Source organism: Sciurus vulgaris (genome assembly GCF_902686455.1).
Source record: "Sciurus vulgaris genome assembly, chromosome: 18".
NCBI classification, from domain to species: domain Eukaryota; kingdom Metazoa; phylum Chordata; class Mammalia; order Rodentia; family Sciuridae; genus Sciurus; species Sciurus vulgaris.
Genome location: NC_136479.1, coordinates 21,285,573 through 21,306,523, shown reverse-complemented (window position 1 = coordinate 21,306,523; position 20,951 = coordinate 21,285,573). Strand labels below are relative to the sequence as shown.

The 20,951-nt window shown below is 49.5% G+C and overlaps 1 protein-coding gene across 5 annotated transcripts; it reads left to right on the top strand.

The window, feature by feature from the left end:
- The first annotated feature begins 831 nt into the window (after nt 1-831).
- On the top strand, nt 832-13,033 carry CD19 (CD19 molecule). 5 transcript variants are annotated; one of them, XM_079121456.1, is made up of 16 exons: nt 832-3,353; nt 5,780-5,818; nt 6,046-6,312; nt 6,605-6,808; nt 6,941-7,225; nt 8,461-8,571; nt 8,847-8,895; nt 9,190-9,278; nt 9,661-9,774; nt 9,898-9,996; nt 10,079-10,147; nt 10,254-10,310; nt 10,398-10,454; nt 11,209-11,295; nt 11,396-11,491; nt 11,653-12,183. In XM_079121456.1, exons 3-15 carry the CDS (start codon nt 6,228-6,230, stop codon nt 11,485-11,487), a joined length of 1,398 nt encoding a protein of 465 aa, XP_078977582.1. In that variant the 5' UTR covers nt 832-3,353; nt 5,780-5,818; nt 6,046-6,227; the 3' UTR covers nt 11,488-11,491; nt 11,653-12,183. The 5 variants fall into 5 exon arrangements, with proteins under 5 accessions (XP_078977582.1, XP_078977578.1, XP_078977579.1 ...); XM_079121452.1 differs by lacking the exon at nt 832-3,353 and having other exon boundaries at nt 5,716-5,818; nt 11,653-12,190; XM_079121453.1 differs by lacking the exon at nt 832-3,353 and having other exon boundaries at nt 5,716-5,818; nt 8,464-8,571; nt 11,653-12,187.
- The last annotated feature ends 7,918 nt before the right edge of the window (nt 13,034-20,951 follow it).

The window sequence follows — 20,951 nt, the reverse complement described above, 5'->3', positions numbered from 1 at the left end:
TTTCCGAGCGTCGGCCGAAGATTACCGAGTGGATCGACGGCCCCTGGTTCCGCCCCTTTCGTGGGCCGCGCGGGTCCTGAGGACGCCTGCCCTTCCAACTCCAACGAGGTTCTCGGTGCGGATCCCTTCCCTGGCGTCTCTCCGTGACCTTGGAAGTTCTGCTTCTATCTCACCTCGGGGACGCCGGCCGGCCTCGCCCGGCAGGACGAAGCGCTCTCTGGCTCCTGTCGCGCTCCTCCCGGCGTCAACCCTGGATGGCCCCCGGCCGCCCTTCCGCCGCAGCCCGGCTCACGTTACAGCCAGCGGTGGCCCGGCCCTCCCCGCCCCTCCGCCCCGGCGGAGCGTCCCTCGGGCCGGAGCTGGGTCGGCTTCATTTTTCTGGGCGCCTCTGAGTCCCCGCGTAGTCGGGCGTAGAAGTGCGAAACTGCCACGTCCCCACCCCCATTTTGAAGCCGCTTCCTGCTAATCCCCTTCTCCCCCTCCCAGTGCCTCAAATCCTTCCTCTGGCGCAGCCTGGGTCAGGCTCTCATTATCTGTGACCTCTCCTTTTGGAGAGTGCAAGCAATTCAGACTCAAGTCCAGAGCCTTGCTTCTCCTTCTCCCAAACCTGTATTCTGCTTGTTTTGTTTTGTTTGTTTTGTTTTAACTGGGGATTGAACCCAGGGACGCTTTACTACTAAGTTACAGCTTCAGTTCTTTTTTTTTTTTCCTTTAAATTTTTGAGACGGAGCTGAGGCTGGCCTCAAACTTGTGAACCTCCTGCCTCAGCCTACCGTGCCGCTGGGATTATAGGTGTGTGCCACCGCACCGGTCCCAAATCTGTTTTCTCCTTCTCTGAAGGATATTCCAGGAACGGAAGTCCTGTAAACTCTACCTCCTAGGTACTCAGTATTCTAGAATGCGTTCCCTTTTCTTCCATTGCCAACATTCAGTCCCAGGGCCCATCTCCTAAACTTCCAAGATGTCCCCTAACTGTTCCCCCGGTGTCGGTGTCAGTATGGATCCTGTGGACCCCTTTAGTTAATCGTCAAAGCTGCTGATGACATCTTTGTAAAATATTGATCATGTTTCATTCCTACTTAAAGCCTTGTAGTTATCTAGCTTGAAAATGGGCGAAGGACAAGAACAGACATTTCACTTATGTCACAAGTGCAGCCTCATGTAAAGATGTTCAACACCGTTAGCCTAGGAAAATGCAAAGTAAAGTCACAGGGAGACAGCACTGCAGGCCTCTGGGAATGGCTGAATAAAAGTGATAACACTAAATGCTGCCGGGTATGTGAGCAACACGTGTTTCTTATATATTGCTGACAGGAATGTGAAATGGTGCAACCACTGGGGAAAGAATATGGAAGCTTCTGACCTCAGTAAATGTGCTTACTTGAACATGCCAAGTTTACCCATCTCAGGTCTCCACTCAAATGCCTCCTTCTGAGGCCTTCCCTTACCACCCTCTAAAGTAGCCACCTCTCTGGGGGCAGTGACTAACACCTATAATCCCAGCAGCTTGGGAGGCTGAGGCAGGAGGATCGAGAATTAAAGGCAGCCTCAGCAATTCAGCGAGGCCCTTAGCAATTCACTGAGACCCTGTCTCTAAAGTATAAAAAAGGGCGGGGGATGTGGCTCAGTGGTTAAACACCCCTGGGTTCAATCCCTGATACCAAAAAATAGATAAATAAATAAATAAAGTAGCCACTTCTGTTACCTGGCCACTATATGGTGAGTGCTTACCACCTGCAAATTATTTATTGGCTAATACAATCCCCTTTATCCTTCCTTGACCCCAAAACTTGCATCAGAGCTTTGTGAGATTAGGAACCCTGTTTTTCTTGTCTTCTGTCTCACCAAACCCATTGGGGGAAAAAGAAATGAATAAATAAATGCTTTCCTTACAGGTCTGTCTGGCCTCCCTCCATGTTGCAGCCAGGGGGACTTGTGGGAAATATCAATCTGGCCAGGTTTATAAATCCCCAATAACTCCTTGTCCTCAGAATTAAGTCTACACTTTCTGTGTATGTGCAGGGATTCTAGAAGAAAGTAAAATGATGACTAGCCCCCAGTCAGTTTGGGGAGAGCCTGACTGGCAGCTCTCAGGCCTGGCTTTTATCCTGTAGGCCCTGGGAGCCATTGAGGCTGTTGAGCAAGGAAAGGACGTGACCAATTAAGAAGCTTTGGGAATCAGAAACTCATTAGAATATTCAAATGACCACTGACCTTCAAGAAATGCAAATTGTCTTTGTCCTGGAGATCTATCTTTAGAGGACTGGGGAAGGCACTAGGAAAAGTGATTCATTGTGATCATGTTTGACCATTGACACCCCAATTCTATTACTGGGGATAGACTCATGCCATCATTTCAGGTCCACTGGCAAGGCAGTCAGTCCATCATACATATTGGCTTAAAGTCCAGATACTTGTAGAACTTCGTGGTGTCTATTTAAAACAATCATGTCTCTAAGTCATTTGGACTTGGGCACTAGCATCCTATTTTTTGATACAGCGGATTGACCCAGGGGCACTTAAACATTGAGCCACCTCCCCAGCCCTTTTTTATATTTTCTTTAGAGAGGGTCTTGCTTAGTTGCTTTGGGGACTTGCTAAATTGCTGAGACTGGGTTTGAACTTGCAATCTTCCAGCCTCAGCCTCCCGAGCTGCTGGAATTACAGGCATGCGCCATCCCACCCAGCTACTAGCACGTCTTACACAATCGAATATTTGCAGTTATGTTGTCAGTTGGGCATTCTACACAAATAGTAAAACCAGAACATAACAACATCAAAAATGCCAGGCACCACTGTGGTGCATGTCTGTAGTCCCATCAGCTCTGGAGGCTGAGGCAGGAGGATCAGAAGCTCAAAGCCAGTCTCAGCAATTTAGTGAGGCCCTAAGCAACTCAACTCAGTGAGACTGTCTCAAAAAGGTCTAGGGATGTGGGGATGTGGCTCAGTGATTAACTGCCCCTAGGTTCAATCCCTAGTACCAAAAAAAAAAAAAAAAAAAAAAAAAAAATTTTTAAAAGTTTCTTTTTGCAGTACTAGAGCTTGAACTCATGTCCTCAAACACTCTACCACCAAGCTGCACCCTCAGCACCCTCCCCTTGTTTTACTCCAAAGGAAGCTTTCTTCTTTCTTCTTTTTCTTTTTTTTTTAATCCAAGTGCACTTAACCACTGAGTCACATCTCCAGCCCTTTTTATTTTGAGACAGGGTCTCACTAAGTTGCTTAGAGCCTTGCTAAATTGCTGATTCTGGTTTCAAACCTGCGATCCTCCTGCCTCCGCCTCCTGAGCCAGTGGGATTACAGGCTTGTGCCACCATGCCTGGCCCAAAAGAAGCTTTCTCGATCTATAGTGTGTAAGTGGGAAGCAAAATGCTCAGGGAATAGAACCCCAGGATAGAAACTGGTGAATTGGTTCTGGAAGGGTCCAAAGAGAGGAGAAAATTGATTCTAGAAATGTTTAGGATCTAGAATGAACCAGCCTTGGCGACTGAGAACACATACAGGAAGAGAGAAGAAACTTTTCTTGCATGCTTTGTAACTTCTTTCCTTCCTTTATTTAACAGATACTTAATTGAGCGCCTAATAGGTGCCAGTGTACATCTAGGGATAGTAAAGATCCCTGTTATCAAAGAGTGAACATTCTGGTACAGGGGGCAGGTGAGAATATTAATGAGCATGCATGATTTGAGATGGGGCAAGCACTGGGAAGGAAATAAAACAATGATGTGAGATCAAAAAAGTACCCGGGGAATCAAGGAAGGCCCTTCTGAGGAAGCAGTATGTGAGCAGAGAGCTGAGTGATGAAAGGAGCCAACCAAGTGGAAAAACAGCAAGTGCAAAGGTCCTGGGGGTGGGAAAGCGCTTCTAGGTTGGAGCATGGTGAGAGGAGAGTGGTGGAGGAGTAGACAGAAAATATAACATCATTTGGATCTTTGGAAGCCATGGTTTGGAGTTTTATTTTAGGTAGATGAAAAGCCACTGCAGCGTTTTAAGAAGGGGAAGGCCATGCTCTGGCAAGAACTAGACTGGGCAGCTGGGGAATTAATGCCAGGGATTTAAACTGTTTTCTTGAGTGAAAGGCAAATGGGGATCCAGCTACTCACTCTCTCCATTCCCCAATGCCCCACTTGTCGCCTCCCAGCCCCCTTGACTTGGCCAAAGGGAAGTGGGGGCCCTGCCACCTGTAGAGTCCCCTGGGGTTTGCCCAGGGCAAACAGGAAGCCACAGCCCAGTGAGACGGACCTGGGAATTGACAACTGAGAAAGCAGGTCTCTTGGGTCCCTGAGCCCTTTCCCTGAGTACCTTCAGCAGTGAAGGGCACACAGACACACACACAACAGACAGAGAGGGAGAGTTAGGAGTTGGGACTCCTGGGTTCTAGTGTTCATTGGATCACCAGCTCCATGCTCAGTGTGTGACCTTACACAAAGCCCTGCTCTTCTCAGAGTCTTAATTTCCCCATTTCTAAGTGGGTATTTTTCATAACCAAAGCAGGGGTTTCCTGGAGGAAGACCTGGATGAAAGAGTGAATCATTAGTCATTTCTAAGGACCACTGCAAAGGAGCTGCCGCTGCTCCTGCCTTCTCAAATAGCTGCCTAGCGCTTCCCAGCTTTATTTACGTTGACTGATTTATCCCGAGTTATCTGTGGGATAGGTTCTCTTACCATCTCCCCAGTTTATAGATAAGGAAATTGCCCATGGTTTTGAACCCAGGCAGCTTTTAACTATTAATTGACACTGTCTTTAACTGAGGGCCTACTATGTGCTGGGCTAAAACTGCCATACATATATTGTCCTATTTAATCTACACAAAGTACATAAATATTTCTTTTTCCCAGGCCATGTTGGGAATTGCTCCCAGGGCGGCGCACGCGCTAGGCAAGCACTGAACCACTGAACCACATCCTCAGCCCACAAACTATTGTTTTTAGTTCGAATAGTATCTCTCGAGAAAGACACTGAGGCTTTGAATGAGGAAAGATTTAGCCCAGGGAAGGAGATAGAAAGTTCAAACCCCAGTGCTGGGCACAGTGACACACGCCTGCAATCCCAGCGGCTCAGGAGGCTGAGGCAGGAGGATTGCAAGTTCAAAGCCAGCCTCAGTGACTTAGCAAGACCCTGAGCAACTTGGCAAGACCCTGTCTCAAAAGAAAATATAAAAAGGGCTGGGGATGTGGCTCAGTGGTTAAGTATCTCTGGGTTCAATCCCTGGTACCAAAAAAGAAAGAAAAGAAAAGAAAGAAAAGTCAAACTCTAGACCCCGAAGTGTGCTGGAGGTGGAAGAAGCCCCAAGAAATGGATTCAGAGCCTGGGTGGGGAGGAGGAAAGACGAGGAAAAGAGGGAGCTCCTAAATCTGAACCCATTAATTCAACAAATATTTATCAGGTGACTCGCTTTAGGGCTCTGTGCATATAGGGGCACTCAGGACAGTGTCTGCTCCCAAGGGCTTATGTGCTGGAGGGGGAAGCAGAGCAAGGAGACATAAATACGAGCATTTCCCAGGGTGGTGAGTGGCTGAGATGCAAACAGAACAGCAGCAGGAAGAGGGCAAGCTCCACGGGTCTGGAGGGGTGAGCCGAGAAGGAGCCCGAGGCGTGACCACCCCCTTCCTCTCCGGGGGGATTGCCTGCCGCCCTTACAGACACTCATGCTCCATTGCCCACCAGGCCCCGGCCAGCCCCAGCATCCTCTGCGCGGGGAAGCTGGGTGCCCGAGGAGCCTGGCGACCATGCCACCTCCTCTCCTCCTCTCCTTCCTCCTCTTTCTTACCCCTGTAGGAGTCAGGCCCCAGAAACCGCTGCTGGTGGAGGTAGAAGGTATGTCTGAAGGGCAGAAAGGGAAGGAGTGGGGGCTGGAAGCTTGGGTTCCCGCTGGGTGACCTGGACTGAGTAACTTGCCCTCTCTGGGCCTCCATTTTCTTACTTGTCAAATTCTGGGAGTGAGAAGGACTCCGAGGGCTCATCCATGCCTAGCCTGTGGGGTCCTCAGATATTTGAGCGGGGAAGGGGACTAGGGGCTCCTCTCTCTCTTTCTCTCTCCACAGAGGGAAATGATATTGTGCTGCCGTGCCTCCAGGGTCCTTCATATACTCCCTCTGAGCCGCTGGCCTGGTCTCGGGGGACCCAGTCAGCACCTTTCTTAGAGCTGAGCCTGGGATTCCCAGACCTGGGCTTCCAGGTGGGGCCCCTGGGCATCCTGTTGTTCATCTTCAACGTCTCTCACCAGATGGGGGGCTTCTACCTGTGCCAGTCGGGGCCCCCCTCCGAGGATGCCTGGCGGCCTGGCTGGACAGTGAGCGTGGAGGGCAGTGGTGAGGGCCAGGCCGGGCTGGGCAGCGGGCTGGCCAAGGAGAGGGAGGCCCTCCGTGGACAGGGGTCCTATGGTCAGAGTGGAGTTGGAGGGAGGGGCGGGAGGGGCTACGGGACAAGCCAGGTTCTGCCTGCAACTGTGTGACTGACACAGCTGCCCCGTGTCTCTCTGCTCTCTCTTCTCTCTGGTCACTGTTTCTCTGCCCACCACCCCCTCTCTGGGTCTTTATTTCCGGGTCTGTATCTCTCTTCCTCTCCTGATGTCTCTCTGCCTGCTTCTGGGTTTCTTCCCAGGGGAGCTGTTCCGGTGGAATGCTTCAGACTTAGAGGCCCTAAACTGTCACCCGAGGAACATGGCCTCAGGGAGCCCCAGAGTCTCTTCTGGTCCCCCCACCAGCTCCCAGCTTTATGTGTGGGCCAAGGACCACCCTGAGATCTGGAAGACAGAGCTGGTATGTGACCCACCAAGGGGGATTCTGAACCAAAGCTTCAACCAAGGTAAAGGGTCAGTGCTGAGGAGAAGCCCGAAGTGGGGTTCCCAGATGGGGGATGGTGACTGGAAACTGGGAGGTTCTGGGAGGTTCAGACCCCAAGCATAGGCTTTCCTTGCCTTGTCTCTCTCTGCTCCAGATCTCACTGTCACCCCTAATTCCACACTCTGGCTGTCCTGTGGGGTGCCCCCTACCCCGGTGGTCAAAGGTCCCCTTTCCTGGACCCATGTGCGCCCCGAGAAGCCTACCATCTCAATCTCATTGCTGAACTTAAACCTGAGCAAGGAGGCCCCATCCAGAGAGATGTGGGTCCTGGGGCCTCTTCTGTCGCTGCCCCAGGCCACAGCTCAAGATGCTGGTACCTATTATTGTGTCCGTGGCAACCTGACCAGCGAGATGCACGTGAAGGTCACTGCCCGGCCAGGTAGAGTATCTCCCCACTGTAGGGTCATTGTGTGGGGTTCCTGGAAGAGTTGGCAGCTAGTCAGCCTTGGACCCCTGACCTGAGGGCTACCCACACCCTGGTCCCGAAACCCAGTTTCTACCCTGGACACACTCCAACTCTTTCCCCCTTGCGTCTAAGACCTGATTTTTCTGGGTCTTCCACTGCCACTGGCTGTTCCTCGCCATCTGCTGTGGGAGGAGTCTTGTCCCCTGCCCCTCACTGCTGGAGCCCCGGGCCTTCTTCTCATCCATGTCTTCTCACTCTCATCCCCCATGACACATTCTTCTCATTGGACCTTTATTCCCATGGCTCCTTGTGTCACCATGCCGTGGTACCCTCTTCTGGGTTCCAACTCAGCTATCCTTGCACATGCCCGTGGGAACCTTAGGTACAACATACATAAAATCAAAACCAACCTCTTTCCAAGTATGGTCTTCTGGGTGGCGCTGCATAAGCAAAGGATGCCAACCCCTGTGCGCTTGCCCCAGCGGGATCCCAGCGTGGGCATCCTTCCGTATCCCTCAGCCCGGTCATGTTGTTCTGCCCGTTCTGTCTCCCTAATACACTCCCACCATGCTCTCCTAACCAAACCCTCAATCTCCACCTCACCTTCCACTCTGAACTTGACCTCAGTGACATGCTGGATCCCAACTCTAACCTTGCAAACTCACCTCTGCCCTTCACTTTGACCTTGATTATTCTTAACTACAGCAAGAAGCTGATTACTAAGCTCCACTTAATCCTCACTTTGCCTTGGATCATACCCATGCTTTGTACGTTGTTTGCTTAATAGATACTGCCTCATGCTTTGTGCCAGACTCTGGCACAGTCCCTGTCCGTCCTCCTAGGATGTGGCTCCTTAGAGCAACGGAGAAGAGCCCTCCTCTTAGCTTGGGATTTAGAATCTCTATCTTGTTCCCGTCCCCCAGATGTGTGGTCCTTTTTTTTTTTTTTTTTTTGGTACCAGGGATACTTAACCTCTGAGCCACATCCTCAGCCCTTTGTAATTTTTTTAAATTTTGAGACAGGGTCTTGCTAAGTTGCTTAGGGCCTCACTAAGTTGCTGAGGCTGACCTTGAATTTGCAATCCTACCTCAGCCTCCCACATCACTGGTATTACAGGCTTGAGCCATCACAGCCAGATCCTTTGTATTCTTGAGGCTGGGAAGTAAGATGCCAGCCTGGAGTCCTGTCTCAAAGCACCTTTTCCCTAGCAGTTTGGCACTGGCTGCTGAGGACTGGTGGCTGGAAGGTTCCCATTGTAACTTTGGTTTATCTGATCTTCTGCCTGGGTTCCCTGGTGGCCTTTCTTCATCTTCGAAGAGGTGAGTTATGTCCCCCATCCAGTTTGCCCAAACCCTACCCCATCTTCCTCAGGATAAGTACACACTGGCCAGTATGACAACTGTTTTTCTCTCCTCCCATCCCCCGATCCTACAACCCTGTCCCCCTACTTCTTCTCTAACCCCTTTCCAACCTCCCAATCCCCCTGGAATTAGATCTCATTTCCTCTGTTGACACAGGGGACCTCCTCAGTACCCCTGAATCCTCACTCTGCAAAGCAGCCCCTCCTCTGATCCCTCTTCTTAACTCCCACCAGCTCTGATCCAGAGGAGGGTAAGGAAGCGGATGACTGACCCCACCAGGAGGTAATTGAGCAAGTGCACCCCTAACCCCCTTTATCTTATGCGTTGCATTTACTGCCTCCTTGGCCCCGGGTCTTTGCTCCATCTCCACCGGTAGTATTACTGCCCAGGCTCCAAGTGCAGCTCCAAAGCTGTGCCAAGACCTCCTCGGAGTGATCGGACTCCTCTGTAGCTTGTCCCACAGAGGAGCCAATCACGAGCGACCACGTTAAACCTCTGAGGGCCCGAACTGAAGCTGAAGTGTGTCCCAGGGTCCTTTTCAGGTCTAGCCTCATGCGCACCCCCTTCTTCCTCCAGATTCTTCAAAGTGACGCCTCCTCAGGGAAACGGGACCCACAACCAGTATGGGAACGTGCTATCCCTTCCCACGCCCACCTCTGGCACTGGTGAGAGGCACCAGCATTCCTTCTGGTCCCGGCCCAACCCCTCCCGCCTATAGCTCCGCCCCAGCGTTAGAGCTCCACCCATCGGCCTCTTCCCTCCAATCCCCAGGGCGCCAAGCCTTCCTGAGCTGCAGGTGGGAGGAGGGTGCGGAGCCCCGCCCAGGTGTGGCTCCTCCCCTAGAGCCAAGCCCCGCCCCCATGACTCCTCCTGAAGTCCAGTTCCACAGCCAAACCTCACCCCAGAACTTGAGGCCACCACCCCAGATATAGATCTGGCCTCCATGGTTCAAGGCCAGGTACCTAAACCCAGAGTCCTTCCTTGGAACCTAAAGCATCCTCTCTCCCTGTCCCCCACCCTGTCTCCTTACCACGCCATTCTCTCCAGGACGTACCAAGCGCTGGGCGGCAGGCCTGGGGAGCGCCTCCTTGTCCTACGGCAACCCGCGCAGCAATGCCCAGGAGGCTGGAGCCGTGAGATTCCGGAGCACCCCAGAAGCGGGTGAATGAGGGGGGTCATTCCTCACTTGGAGGGTGTTGCAGCTCTCTGTGGCAGGATTAGTGGCCTGGGACTGGAGGAGGACAACAGGAATTCAGTTCCCCATTCCTGTCCCCAAACCCGCAGGACTAGAAGAAGGAGAGGGTTATGAGGAACCGGATAGCGAGGAGGGATCCGAGTTCTATGAGAACGACTCCAACCCTGGGCCGGATCAGCTTTCCCAGGGTAAGGCTGCCCACTCTCGGTCTCCCCACTTCTGCGGCAGTGGGCGGTGGACCCCTGCTGGACGTCCCTCCTTTTCCACCAGATGGCAGTGGCTATGAGAACCCTGAGGAAGGATCCCTGGGTCCTGAGAACGAGGACTCCTTCTCCAACGGTAATTTAGGATCCCTGTGGGGCTTCAGATACAGGGGAGGGACCAGCCAAAAGTAGAGCCCCTAAGGGTTGGAGTGGGCCCTGGAGTTGTCCTCCTTCCGCCTCAGGTGAGTCTTACGAGAACCAGGATGAAGAGCTGGCCCCACCTGTCACCAAGACAATGGGTGAGTGAGTGTGAAGAAGGTCACTCTCTGGGGAGGGGAAATGTCTGGAAGCTGTGAGGAATCATGACACCCCTTTTCCTTTTCTAGACTTCCTGAGCCCTTATGGATCTGCCAGGGATCCCAGCCGGGAAGCAACCTCCCTTGGTGAGAGATGCTTAGGAGCAGCCCGCCTTGCCCAGCCTGGGCTGTCCTGCCCTCAGCCCTGACACCAGGCCCAACCTCAACCTGATTCTGACCCCAAATTCAATCTTAACCCCTACCTTAGATTTAACCTCCACACTGACCCCTTCCCCAATCTGGACCCTCAGTATTTACAGTCACTAACCTTAAACATCAACATTGAACCCAACCTGGACTTTGACCTCCACCTCACCCCCAGCCCCAAGGCAGGCTTCAGCCTTGACCCTAGCTCAACTTCTTCATTCTCACTTTTCCCAGTTCTGCTCACCCCACCCCCACCTCATATCCCAGGATTGAATCTAGGGTCTTGTGCATGCTAGGCCAGAACTCTGACACTGAGCTACGTCCCCAGCTCTGTGTTATTTTATTTTGGGATAGGGTCTCACAAAGTTGCCGAGGGTGGCCTTGTGATCCTCCTGCCTCAGCCCTCTGAGTGGTTGGGATTACAGGCATGTGCTCCTGTGCCCAGCTCCAGTTTTGTTCTTGACCCTTTTTCTGATCATTACCATGATCTAACTCACACCTAACCCTGACCCTACAACTAAGCAGGGCCCCGAACCTGGTGGTGACTTAGTCAGTCATTCCTTCTAGAACAACAGGGGTGGAGCCTCCGCCTTCCCCTGCCCCTCAGATTCCTTCCTAATAGTAGGCCAACTTCGCGTCCTCAAGCCCCCAGCCTGGCTTCTGACCTCCAGTTCTCCATCCCCTGCTCCATCAGGGTCCCAGTCCTATGAGGATATGAGAGGGATCCTGTATGCAGCCCCCCAGCTCCACACCCTTCGAACTGGTCCCAATCATGAGGAAGGTACGTGCTTCTCCGCTGTCCCTGGTTCTCCTCTGGCCGACTCCCCTCCTAGCCCACTTCTACCCCTACCTGCGTTTTGCTCTTCTCTGGTCCTATGCAGATGCGGACTCTTATGAGAACATGGATAATCCTGACGAGCCAGAACCAGCGTGGGGAGGAGGGGGGCGCATGGGACCCTGGAGTACCAGGTGACCAGGTGAGCTGGGAACTGCCCCTTGGAAATAAGGAGGAGGAAGAGGGAGATGCACCGGGACGGCAGAGGACATTGGCTCTCCAGGGGGAGAGGGAAGTGGTTCCCAGAGCTTGGTGTGCAGGAGAGGACCCCAGGACCCATTTCACCCCGTGTCTTCTACACAGCTTGGGTGTCCTTAAGGTCCCAACATCGGCCTGCTCCTGACTTGGAAATCTGGGGACTCCAAGCGGACAATGTCAATCTTTGGAGGGAAGTTGCTGGGGATGTGTGTGTGTGTGTGTGTGTGTGTGTGTGTGTGTGCGCTTTTGTGTACATACAACTGAAACTTCCAACCCCTTTTGCTTTCCCCAAATAAACTCAATGAACTCTTCCAGTCTTCTGAAGTAGTGCTCTTTTGTGCGAGGGGAAGGAAAGGTGAGGATGGACACACCCCTGTCCCCTCCTGAGTCCCCCAGAGGCGGAGGGCTGCATTTCATGTACTGCTTTTCCCCTTCTGTGGTCTGGCTCTATCCATTGGCATCCCCTGCCTGCCACCACCCTGTTCCTCACCTTCAGCTACGTTCCCATGACCCAGTTATTTGATCATTGCTCCTTCAGCAGTTGTAGGCACCAGGAAGAAACACTGCAGGGATAGGAAGACTAGATAGAAACATCTTCCACCATCATGAAGTATTTATTGAGCATCTACTATATGTGCCCAGGCTGCTCAACTCCTGGGCTCAAGTGATCATCCCGCCTCAGCCTCCTGAGTAGCTGGTTCTACAGGCACTCACCAGTATGCTTTTTTTTTTTTTTTTTTTTTTTTCGGTGCTGAGGATTGAACCTACAGCCAGATACATGCTAAGCACATGCTATACCACCAGTTTACTCCCTCAGCTCCATGAAATATATATTTGGTTTTCATCCCTGTTAGGAGTATACAACTCCTAAAATCCTTGAAATCCTTGAAACTGTATCTTTTTGTAAGCTAATGAGTTGAGTGATGGCTGGCAGCCCCCAGGGGGCTTCAGGATGGGGGTGACAGGAAAGATCAAAGCAGGATTAGAGGGTTAGGACCTTCAGCCCACCCCTCAACCTCCAGGAAGGAGAGAGGGGCTAAAGGTTAAGTTGATCACCAATGGCCACTAACGAAGCTTCCTTAAATCTCCAAAGGACAGGGCTTGGAGAGCTTTAGGGTAGCTGACCAGGTGGAGGCTCTGGAGGGTGGCACCCTGGAGAGGGCGTGGGAGCTTCTGCTCGGTCCCACAGGCTCACCTTATGCATCTCTTCATCTGTCCTTTGTAATAAACTAGTAAATTCGTTTCCCTGGGTTCTGTGAGCCACTCTAGCAAGTTAGTTGAATCCAAGGAGGAGGTTGCGGAAACCCTGATTTGTAGCCAGTGGATAGAGCGACCTGGGGCCTGCAATTGGTATCGGAAGGAGGGGAGAAGTCACAGGGGCTACACCCTAACCTGTGGGATCTGATGCTTTCTTCAGGTAGTGTCAGGAAGAACTGGATTAGGGGACGCCCAGTTGGTCTCTGCTGCAGAATTAATTGCTTGATTGCTGGTGGGGAGCAATCCTTTTAGGGTTTTAAAAGTCTTCTTTGTTGAGGATCAGATTATATAAACACATTTTATCTCCACAAACTTATACTTTAAGTATACTCCATTATGGCCATTTCACAGATGAGAAGACTGAGGCAGAGAAGTTAGATAACAAGCTCAAGGTATTAAGTGGTGGATCTGTGAAATCCAACTCTGAGCCCATACTCAATCTTTTTAGGGGGATGAGGAGGTACTAGGGATTGAACCCAGGGTCATTTTATCACTGAGCCACACCCCTAGCCCTTTTTATTTTGAGACAGGGTCTCACTAAGTTGCTGAGGTCTTTGCCAAATTGCTGAGGCTGGCCTTGAACTCGTGATCCTCCTGCCTCAGCCTTATATGCTGGGATTATAGGCACGTGCCACCACACTCGGCCTATACTATATATATTTGTTATAGATGGATACAATACCTTCATATATATCTATATATGTTTTTTTTTAAATGCGGAACCCAGTACCTTACACGTGCCAGGCAAGTGCGGTACCACTGAGTCAGACCCTAGCCCCCTACACTCAATGTTGACACTCTCCCTTCGAAATATGAAACTGTAGAGGAGAAACTGAGCATCAGAGTCTAAGCGATGCCAGTCCTGGTGGCGTTTGCCTGTAATTCCAGCAACTCAGGAGATGGAGGCAGGAAGATGGCACGGTCCAGGTCAGCCTAGGCAATTTAGTGAGATTCTATCTCAAAATAAAAAGTAAAAATGGCTGGGGGTGTGGCTCAGTAGTAAAGCACTCTCGAGTTCAATCTCCAGGATCAATAATAATAATAATAATAATAAAATTAAAAAGCCAAATAAATCAGAGACTAAAAGTCTTCAGCCCCCAAAATCATTCCGTAGTAAACTCCAAATTCTTTTTTTTTTTTTTTTTTTTTAAATTTTTGGTACTTGGAATTGAATCCAGGGGCACTCAACTGAGCCACAATCCCCAGCCATTTCTTTTACATTTTATTGGAGATAGGGTCTCACTGAGTTGCTTAGGGCCTCGTTAAGTTGCTGAGGCTGGCTTTGAACTCCCAATCCTCCTGTCTCAGCCTCCCGAGTCACTGGGATTACAGGTGTGCACCACTTTGCCTGGCTACATCCAAATTCACCTCAGGAAAAGTTGGCATCAGTCACAGTATTCCTGATATCTTCTGCCTGGTCTACTTTTCCTGCCGCCACCAGTGTCCCCAAGTCCCCAGTGTCTGGCCTTCTGAAGCCCAGAACTAGCATCTGAAAATTAAGTTCCTCATGCTCCAGAAATTTCAAACCTCTCTGCATGCATGAAACATTCTAGAATATTTCAGTATCTACGTTTTTATTTCTGGAATTACTTTTGTTTTCTTATTTATTCTAATTTCCTTTGAACTACCCTAAATTTATTCCATTATTTTTTTTTCCAGTGCTGGAAATGAACCTGGGGCCTTGCACACGCTGGCAAGCGCTCTACCACTGAGCTACATCCACAGCCCAGAATTTCTTTTCTTAAGGCATCAGTTCATAATACTCTATTTTTCTGGGGCTGAGGCTTTTTAGTTCAGTAGCAGAGTGTTTGCCTAGCACCAGGGAAGCACTGGGTACCATCCTTAGCACCATATAAAAAAATAAATAAAAAAAGGCAAGCTGTTCATCTACAATTACAAAAATAAAAATTTTTAAAAATGTAGATATCCTATTTTCCTTCTGGAGAGTTCTTCTTTATCTCTGAACAGAACCCAGGGCTTTGGGCTTGCAAGGCAAGCACTCTACTGACTGAGCTATCTCCCAGCCCTATCCCTGACCATTTTAAACCTACTTTGCCTGTATTAACATTACTGCCATGTGCCAGGTATCTTTCTAAGTGCTTTATGGGTAGCATCTCATTTTATGTTCACAACGGTCATAGCAGGAAGGAGCATGAAAATCACCATCTTACAGCTGAGGAAACCGAGGCATGGAGAAGTTAAATACCTATTTTGATTGCTAACTGGCTAGGGGAAGAGGCCTTATATGGTTATTATTATCTTTATTAATTAACTTAATTAATTTCTTGTGGGTACCAGAGATTAAACTCAGGGGCACTCGACCACGGAGCCACGTCCCCAGCCCTATTCTGTATTTTATTTAGAGACAGGGTCTCACTGAATTGCTTAGCGCCTCGCTTTTGCTGGGGCTGGCTTTGAACTCTCAATCTACCAGCGTCAGCCTCCTGAGCCTCTGGGATTGCAGGTGTGCGCCACTGCGACCAGCACGATTTATAATAGGGAGAATCCCCCGTGGTTTCCATGGAAGGCTTTTTGACTTCTTTGTGCTTCTCCTGCCTGTGGGAATCCTTTGAGTTCCCTCGGCCCCACTGCCCCACCCTGGGGACAGCTTATTTTGGCTTCTGCCACTGTTTTACCGGCCACACAGGTTTCTGACCGTTTTATTCATGAGTTTGTCTTAGTAGGTTTTCATACCAGAAGTTTGGGCTGTATCCAGGACCTGACTTCCGTGAGCTTGAGATCCTGATTACCCACGATGATTTACTTCCGTGTCCCATGCCAGGACCCCGGGGAAGGATTTTCTTTTCTCCCTTATCTGTGCCCAGAGGAGATATTCCTATTTCAGGTTGCTGCTGTTCCTGAGGCCTTAGTCTTGATCTCTGTCCCCAGGTGAGTATTAAAATTACAATCCCGGAAAGCAGTATGGAGATTCCTCAGAAAACTTGGAATGGACCCACCATTTGACCCAGCTATCCCACTCCTCGGTTTATACCCAAAGGACTTAAAATCAGCATTCTACAGTGATGCAGCCACATCAATGTTCATAGCAGCTCAATTCACAATAGCTATATTGTGGAACCAACCTAGATGCCCTTCAATTGGATAAAGAAACTGTGGTATTATACACAATGGACTATTATTTGGCCATAAAGAAGAATAAAATTATGGCGTTTGCTGGTAAATGAATGAAGTTGGAAAATATCATGTTAAGTGAAATAGACCAAGCCCAAAAAACCAAAGGCTGAATGTTTTCTCTGATAAGTGGATGACAATATATAATGAGGTGAGGTGGGGGAAGCGAAGAATGAAGGAACTTTGGATGGTGTAGAGAAAAATGGGGTGGAAGGGGGTGGAGCACAGAAAGCTAATAGAATGAAACAGATAGTATTATCCTATGTATATGTATGATTACATGAATGGTGTGATTCTACATCATGTACAACCATAGAAATGAAAAGTTGTACCCCATTTGTGTACAATGAATCAAAATGCAGTCTGTAAAAATTTAAAAAAATTTAAAAAATTACAATCCCACATCTGGGCATAGTGGCATACACCTGTAATCCCAGCAACTCTGGATTGAGGCAGGAGAATCACAAGTTCTAGGCCAGCCTGTGCAACTTAGTGAGACCCTGTCAAAAAGTAAAAAGCAAGAAGGACTGGGGATCCAGCTCCGTGGCAGAGCATGCCTGGGTTCAATCCTCACACGAAGGGTGGGGTGGGGAGTCGTGCCTGGGGCTGCTTGACCTCATTCCTCCTCCCTGAGCCATCGCACCTTTGATTTCCTTCTTTATTTCTGGCATGGAGAAAATAAGAACATTCTGGATTTTTGGGGGGCCGGGGGCAGGGGGATACTGGAGATTGAAGGCACTTTACCACTGAGCCACATCCCAGCACTTTTTATGCTTTATTTTGAGACAGGGTCTCACTAAGTTGCTTAGGGCCTCGCTAAATTGTTGAGGCTGGCCTTGAACTTCAGATTCTCCTGCCTCAGCCTCCCGAGTTGCTGAGATGACAGGCCTAAGACTAATTTGCTTGTGGTCAAAAATTCCTGCTTTCCTGAGGTTGGATCCTCGTCCCAGGCTCCTCAGTGCCCCCAGTAGCCAGCTAGGGCTTAGGAGTGATCTTCAGAGGCTCAGGGAATGAGAGAGAATGGGAAGGAGGAGGAGCAAATGTCGGGTTGTGGAAAGTGCAGCCGTGGGAGTTTCGGGCACTGGGGGGTGGGATGGAGGATGGAGGGTCCCTGTGGGCTCTGCCACTTAGGCAAGTCTCGGGGGGGGGGGGGAAGCAGAGGGTGGAAGAGAGAGGTGCCACCTCCAGCCCAGAGCGCCAGGATCAGGCCCCAAGCTGTGGGACTCAGGTCTCTGAGCAGCGGTTTCCTGGACTATGAAGTAGGGATGATAATGTGAGCTTCATCCTTAATGAGTCTGTTTTTTTTTTGGGGGGGGGATGCTGGGTATTGAACCCAGGCCCTTGCTCATGCTAGGCAAGCCCTCCAGCCCCACCCATGTACTTTACATGTCATTTGTTCATCAAGGGGCCGCATTCCCAATCCCTTAATGAGCAAATGACACTACAGTGGCGTAGTAAGCCCTCGAACATTAGCTATTATTATTATTGGGCATTTATTAGGTGCCTACTGTGTGCTAGGAGGTAGAAGGCACCAAGACTACTGTGCAGAGACCTGTCCAGGAAGAAGCCACATTCCCAAGCTTCTCAATTTCCTGTTCCATGACTTGGTTTGGGGGCAGGGCCTGGGCCGCTTTCATCTCCTGAGGCTTGAGGGACATTTCAGGCCCTCAGGGTCACTTCTTGCATCTCAGTTCCAGTTGTCTCCCAGGTGGGGCCCATGGCTAGAAGAGCGGTGCAGGGCTGTTTTAAACTTTCTCTCTACTGTCAGCCAGGTACGGTGGCACTTGTCCCAGCTACTGGGGAAGCTGAGGCAGGAGGATCGCATGAGCCCGGGAATTCAAGTCCAGCCTGGACAACATAGTAAGATCCCGTCTCCAAAAAACAACCTTTCCCTCTATTGTCTGAAGATTTGATAATTTGAATCTCTGGAATAACCTCATAGCAGACAGATTAATGAGAAAAAAATTATTTTCTGTCTTTCTCTTTGGTACTGGGGATGGAACCCATGGGTATTCTACCGCTGAGCTACACTCCCAGCCCTTTCTAGTTTTTATTTTGAGACAGGATCTCACTAAATTTCTCAGACCGGCCTTGAATTTGTGCCTCTTCTGCCTGAGCCTCCTGAGTTGCGGAGGTTAAAGGCTACCGTGTTAGCTAGAAAAATCATTTTAAGTACAGCTGCATGCATGGGAATCACACAAAATTATGAGACTAAAAAAAAATTCAGATAATTGAAGTTTACATATTATTCCCTAAAGATAGAGAAAGAATTGGCTTCAGGGGTGTCTCCAGGGAGTCTCAGAGAAGCCGGTGCCAGGGACCTCTCCTTAGAAACTCTCCTTCACTTTCCTGAGCCCTGCAGGGCAGAGTTTCAGAAGGGACGCGTGATGGGGGCTAATGTATGTAATATTATATTTATAAGTAACATATATAAAGTGTACGTATCTAATATAATATAGTTACAGAAATAAATGGGCCTGGGTCTTCTGGGCATAGGTGGTGACAGCTAAGATATCCCAGGAGAAGAGGTGTCTCTCTCCCAAGAAAGGTCCAAAGAGTTCCTGGGGAGAAGGTGGAATTCCACCCAGGACAGGCAGGGTTCTTTGGTCTTATGTGATGGAAAGAATCTCAGCACGCAGCAGTCAGAGGCACAGACAGAAGTTTATTTAGGAAAGTAGATTAACACATTCAAGGGACAAGGCAGGCCATCTCGAGAATGAGAGACTGGTTTTAGGGGGTTCCTGGCTCTTCTTTGAAAGAAAACTCAGTGAGGAGTGGCTATAGGAAGGTATGTGGAATGACATCAGTCTGGGGATCTCAAGGTGGTTTTTGGTGACATGGAGATGGTCTGATCAATAGATAGCCCTGGAAAGTCACCTAAATAGGTTTCTTAAAATGTCATATCTCTCTTTGCTTAATCTATTTATTGGGAGGATAATTAATCATGCTCATGACAAATTTACTTATTTTTCAGAAATTTGGGAATGACAGGCCCAGGAGAGAGACTGGCTTAGGCCTAGAGAAGGATACCGAACTTCTGAATTTAAATTTTGATTTCCTTGGCCTTCCTTTATATCTCCTTTCTTCTTCTTTCTTATTTCTTCTATTCTACCTCAGAGGGGACCCCAGAGAAAGCCACAGCTGGTGCCTACTGTTTACTTTGCTAATGTCGACTTCCTTTATGGATGTAAATGTCTTTTACAGACTGTGAGCATTTCTCTGAATAGCCATCATGAAATACGCCAAATAAGTATATTTTGGGGAGGTGTATTTTGGTCTCCCAAAATATACCTTTGGTTCCCATCAGGGCCTTTGGTGCAATCTCTATATCTCCAGCCTGGCTGCAAAGGTCTCCTGGGGCTGGGAAGTCCTTGGCGTCCTCTCTGTCAGAGCCCGGGAGTCTCTCTGTCCTGGGAAACAGCTCCACCTGCTGGCTTGAGCCTTCAGTCCTGACCTGGGCTGAGTCAGCGTGGAGGAGCTGAGGGTGCACTGACTGAGTTGGGGTGAGTGTGGAGGAGATGTCATAGAGATGGTGGTGGTGGTGTCTGGGATGGGATGTGGGTAGTGTTCGGGATGCTATTCTGGATGGATGTTTGAAGTACAAGCGACATGAACATTGTGTGTGTGTGTGTATGTGTGTGTGTGTCTTGTGGAGTTGGGCACCTGGTGTGTAGGTGTCACTGGAAGTATGCATGATGAGGGGTTCAGGGATTTATACACTCAGAGGCAAAGTGGGAGGTGTGAAGTATTGAAGGGATGTTTGTGTTGTGTTGCACAGGACTTGTGTGGAAGATGCAGATGTCGGAGGTGTGTGATGCCATTTGTGTGATGCGTGGGTGGGTGTGTTGGGGGAATATAATTAAATACAAAATCTGCCAACCCATTAGCCCTCTCCACAAAGGCTGTAGGGACAGGAAGGTTTTATTACTGAGTAAGCATGAAGGCAGAATGTGATTGGCATCACAGGCAATCCACTAAGATTGCAAAGGCAGAAATCTTGCCTTGAACCCAGGGCCTCCAGCAAGTCAAGCACGTGCTCTACCACTGAGTTACACCCGCAGCCATTCAAGATCAAATTTCAAAACTGATATCAGGCTTTCAAGAAAAACTACTCCTCAGAAGGAGTTGATAACACCTTTGGTCAAACATGGTTCATCTTAATTCTATCATAAGTAAGAAGACAATTTGTGCTAATATGTTTGCCAGGGAGCAAACAAACTTCTCAGGTACTAGTTTTGCATGTTGGAGCAGGATGACCAGAGAAGTTAGGCTTTTATTTTCCCATAGGGACCAGGAGACAGGGAAGCTGTGTTTCAAAAACAGCTCCTGTGAACTAGGGGTGTGGCTCAGTGGTAGAGCACTTGACTGGCAGTACCAGGCCCTAGATTCAGTTCCCAGCAAACCCCTCCGCTCCCCACCTGCAACAAAACAATACAGCTCTCAGGTCCTTCCTTTTTGAGCAGTGAAACGCCTGAGTTGTGAAAGGTATTATAAAGATTAACAAATGCAGATGATGGATCAACTATTTTTCGGGAGACATTCAGCAGAAATTGTACTTCCAAATGTAGGATTTCGATTTGTTTCCAGGCTAGCACGGCAGGCTCCTCTCACATGATGCTGGGCAGGGACCGGAGCTGAAGCTCCCAGCCAACCCTGCCATCACAGGGTGAACAGCCAGTACTCCACAGGGCGCTGTGGTGTTGAGCTGCGATGTTAGGCATATTAAGTGCAATGGTTTTATTGGAAGGTAATGCCATCGTAAATCGAGAAGCACCTGTATTCTAAAGGACACATTTTGAAAGAGGGAAAGGCAAGAAGTTTTTCCATTTGTTTGCAACTGGGAGAATTAAGCCTCTTATCTGAATCTGTCTTTGCCCTTGAAAGTGTTTCTGAGCTGAGTTGTGCCAAAGGCTGCGTTGTGGGAGTGTGTTCTATGGGTGTATAGAGTCATATGTATATATACACCCACAGATGTGTTTGAAGTTGTCTGATATGAGTGAGGGCATACATGTGTG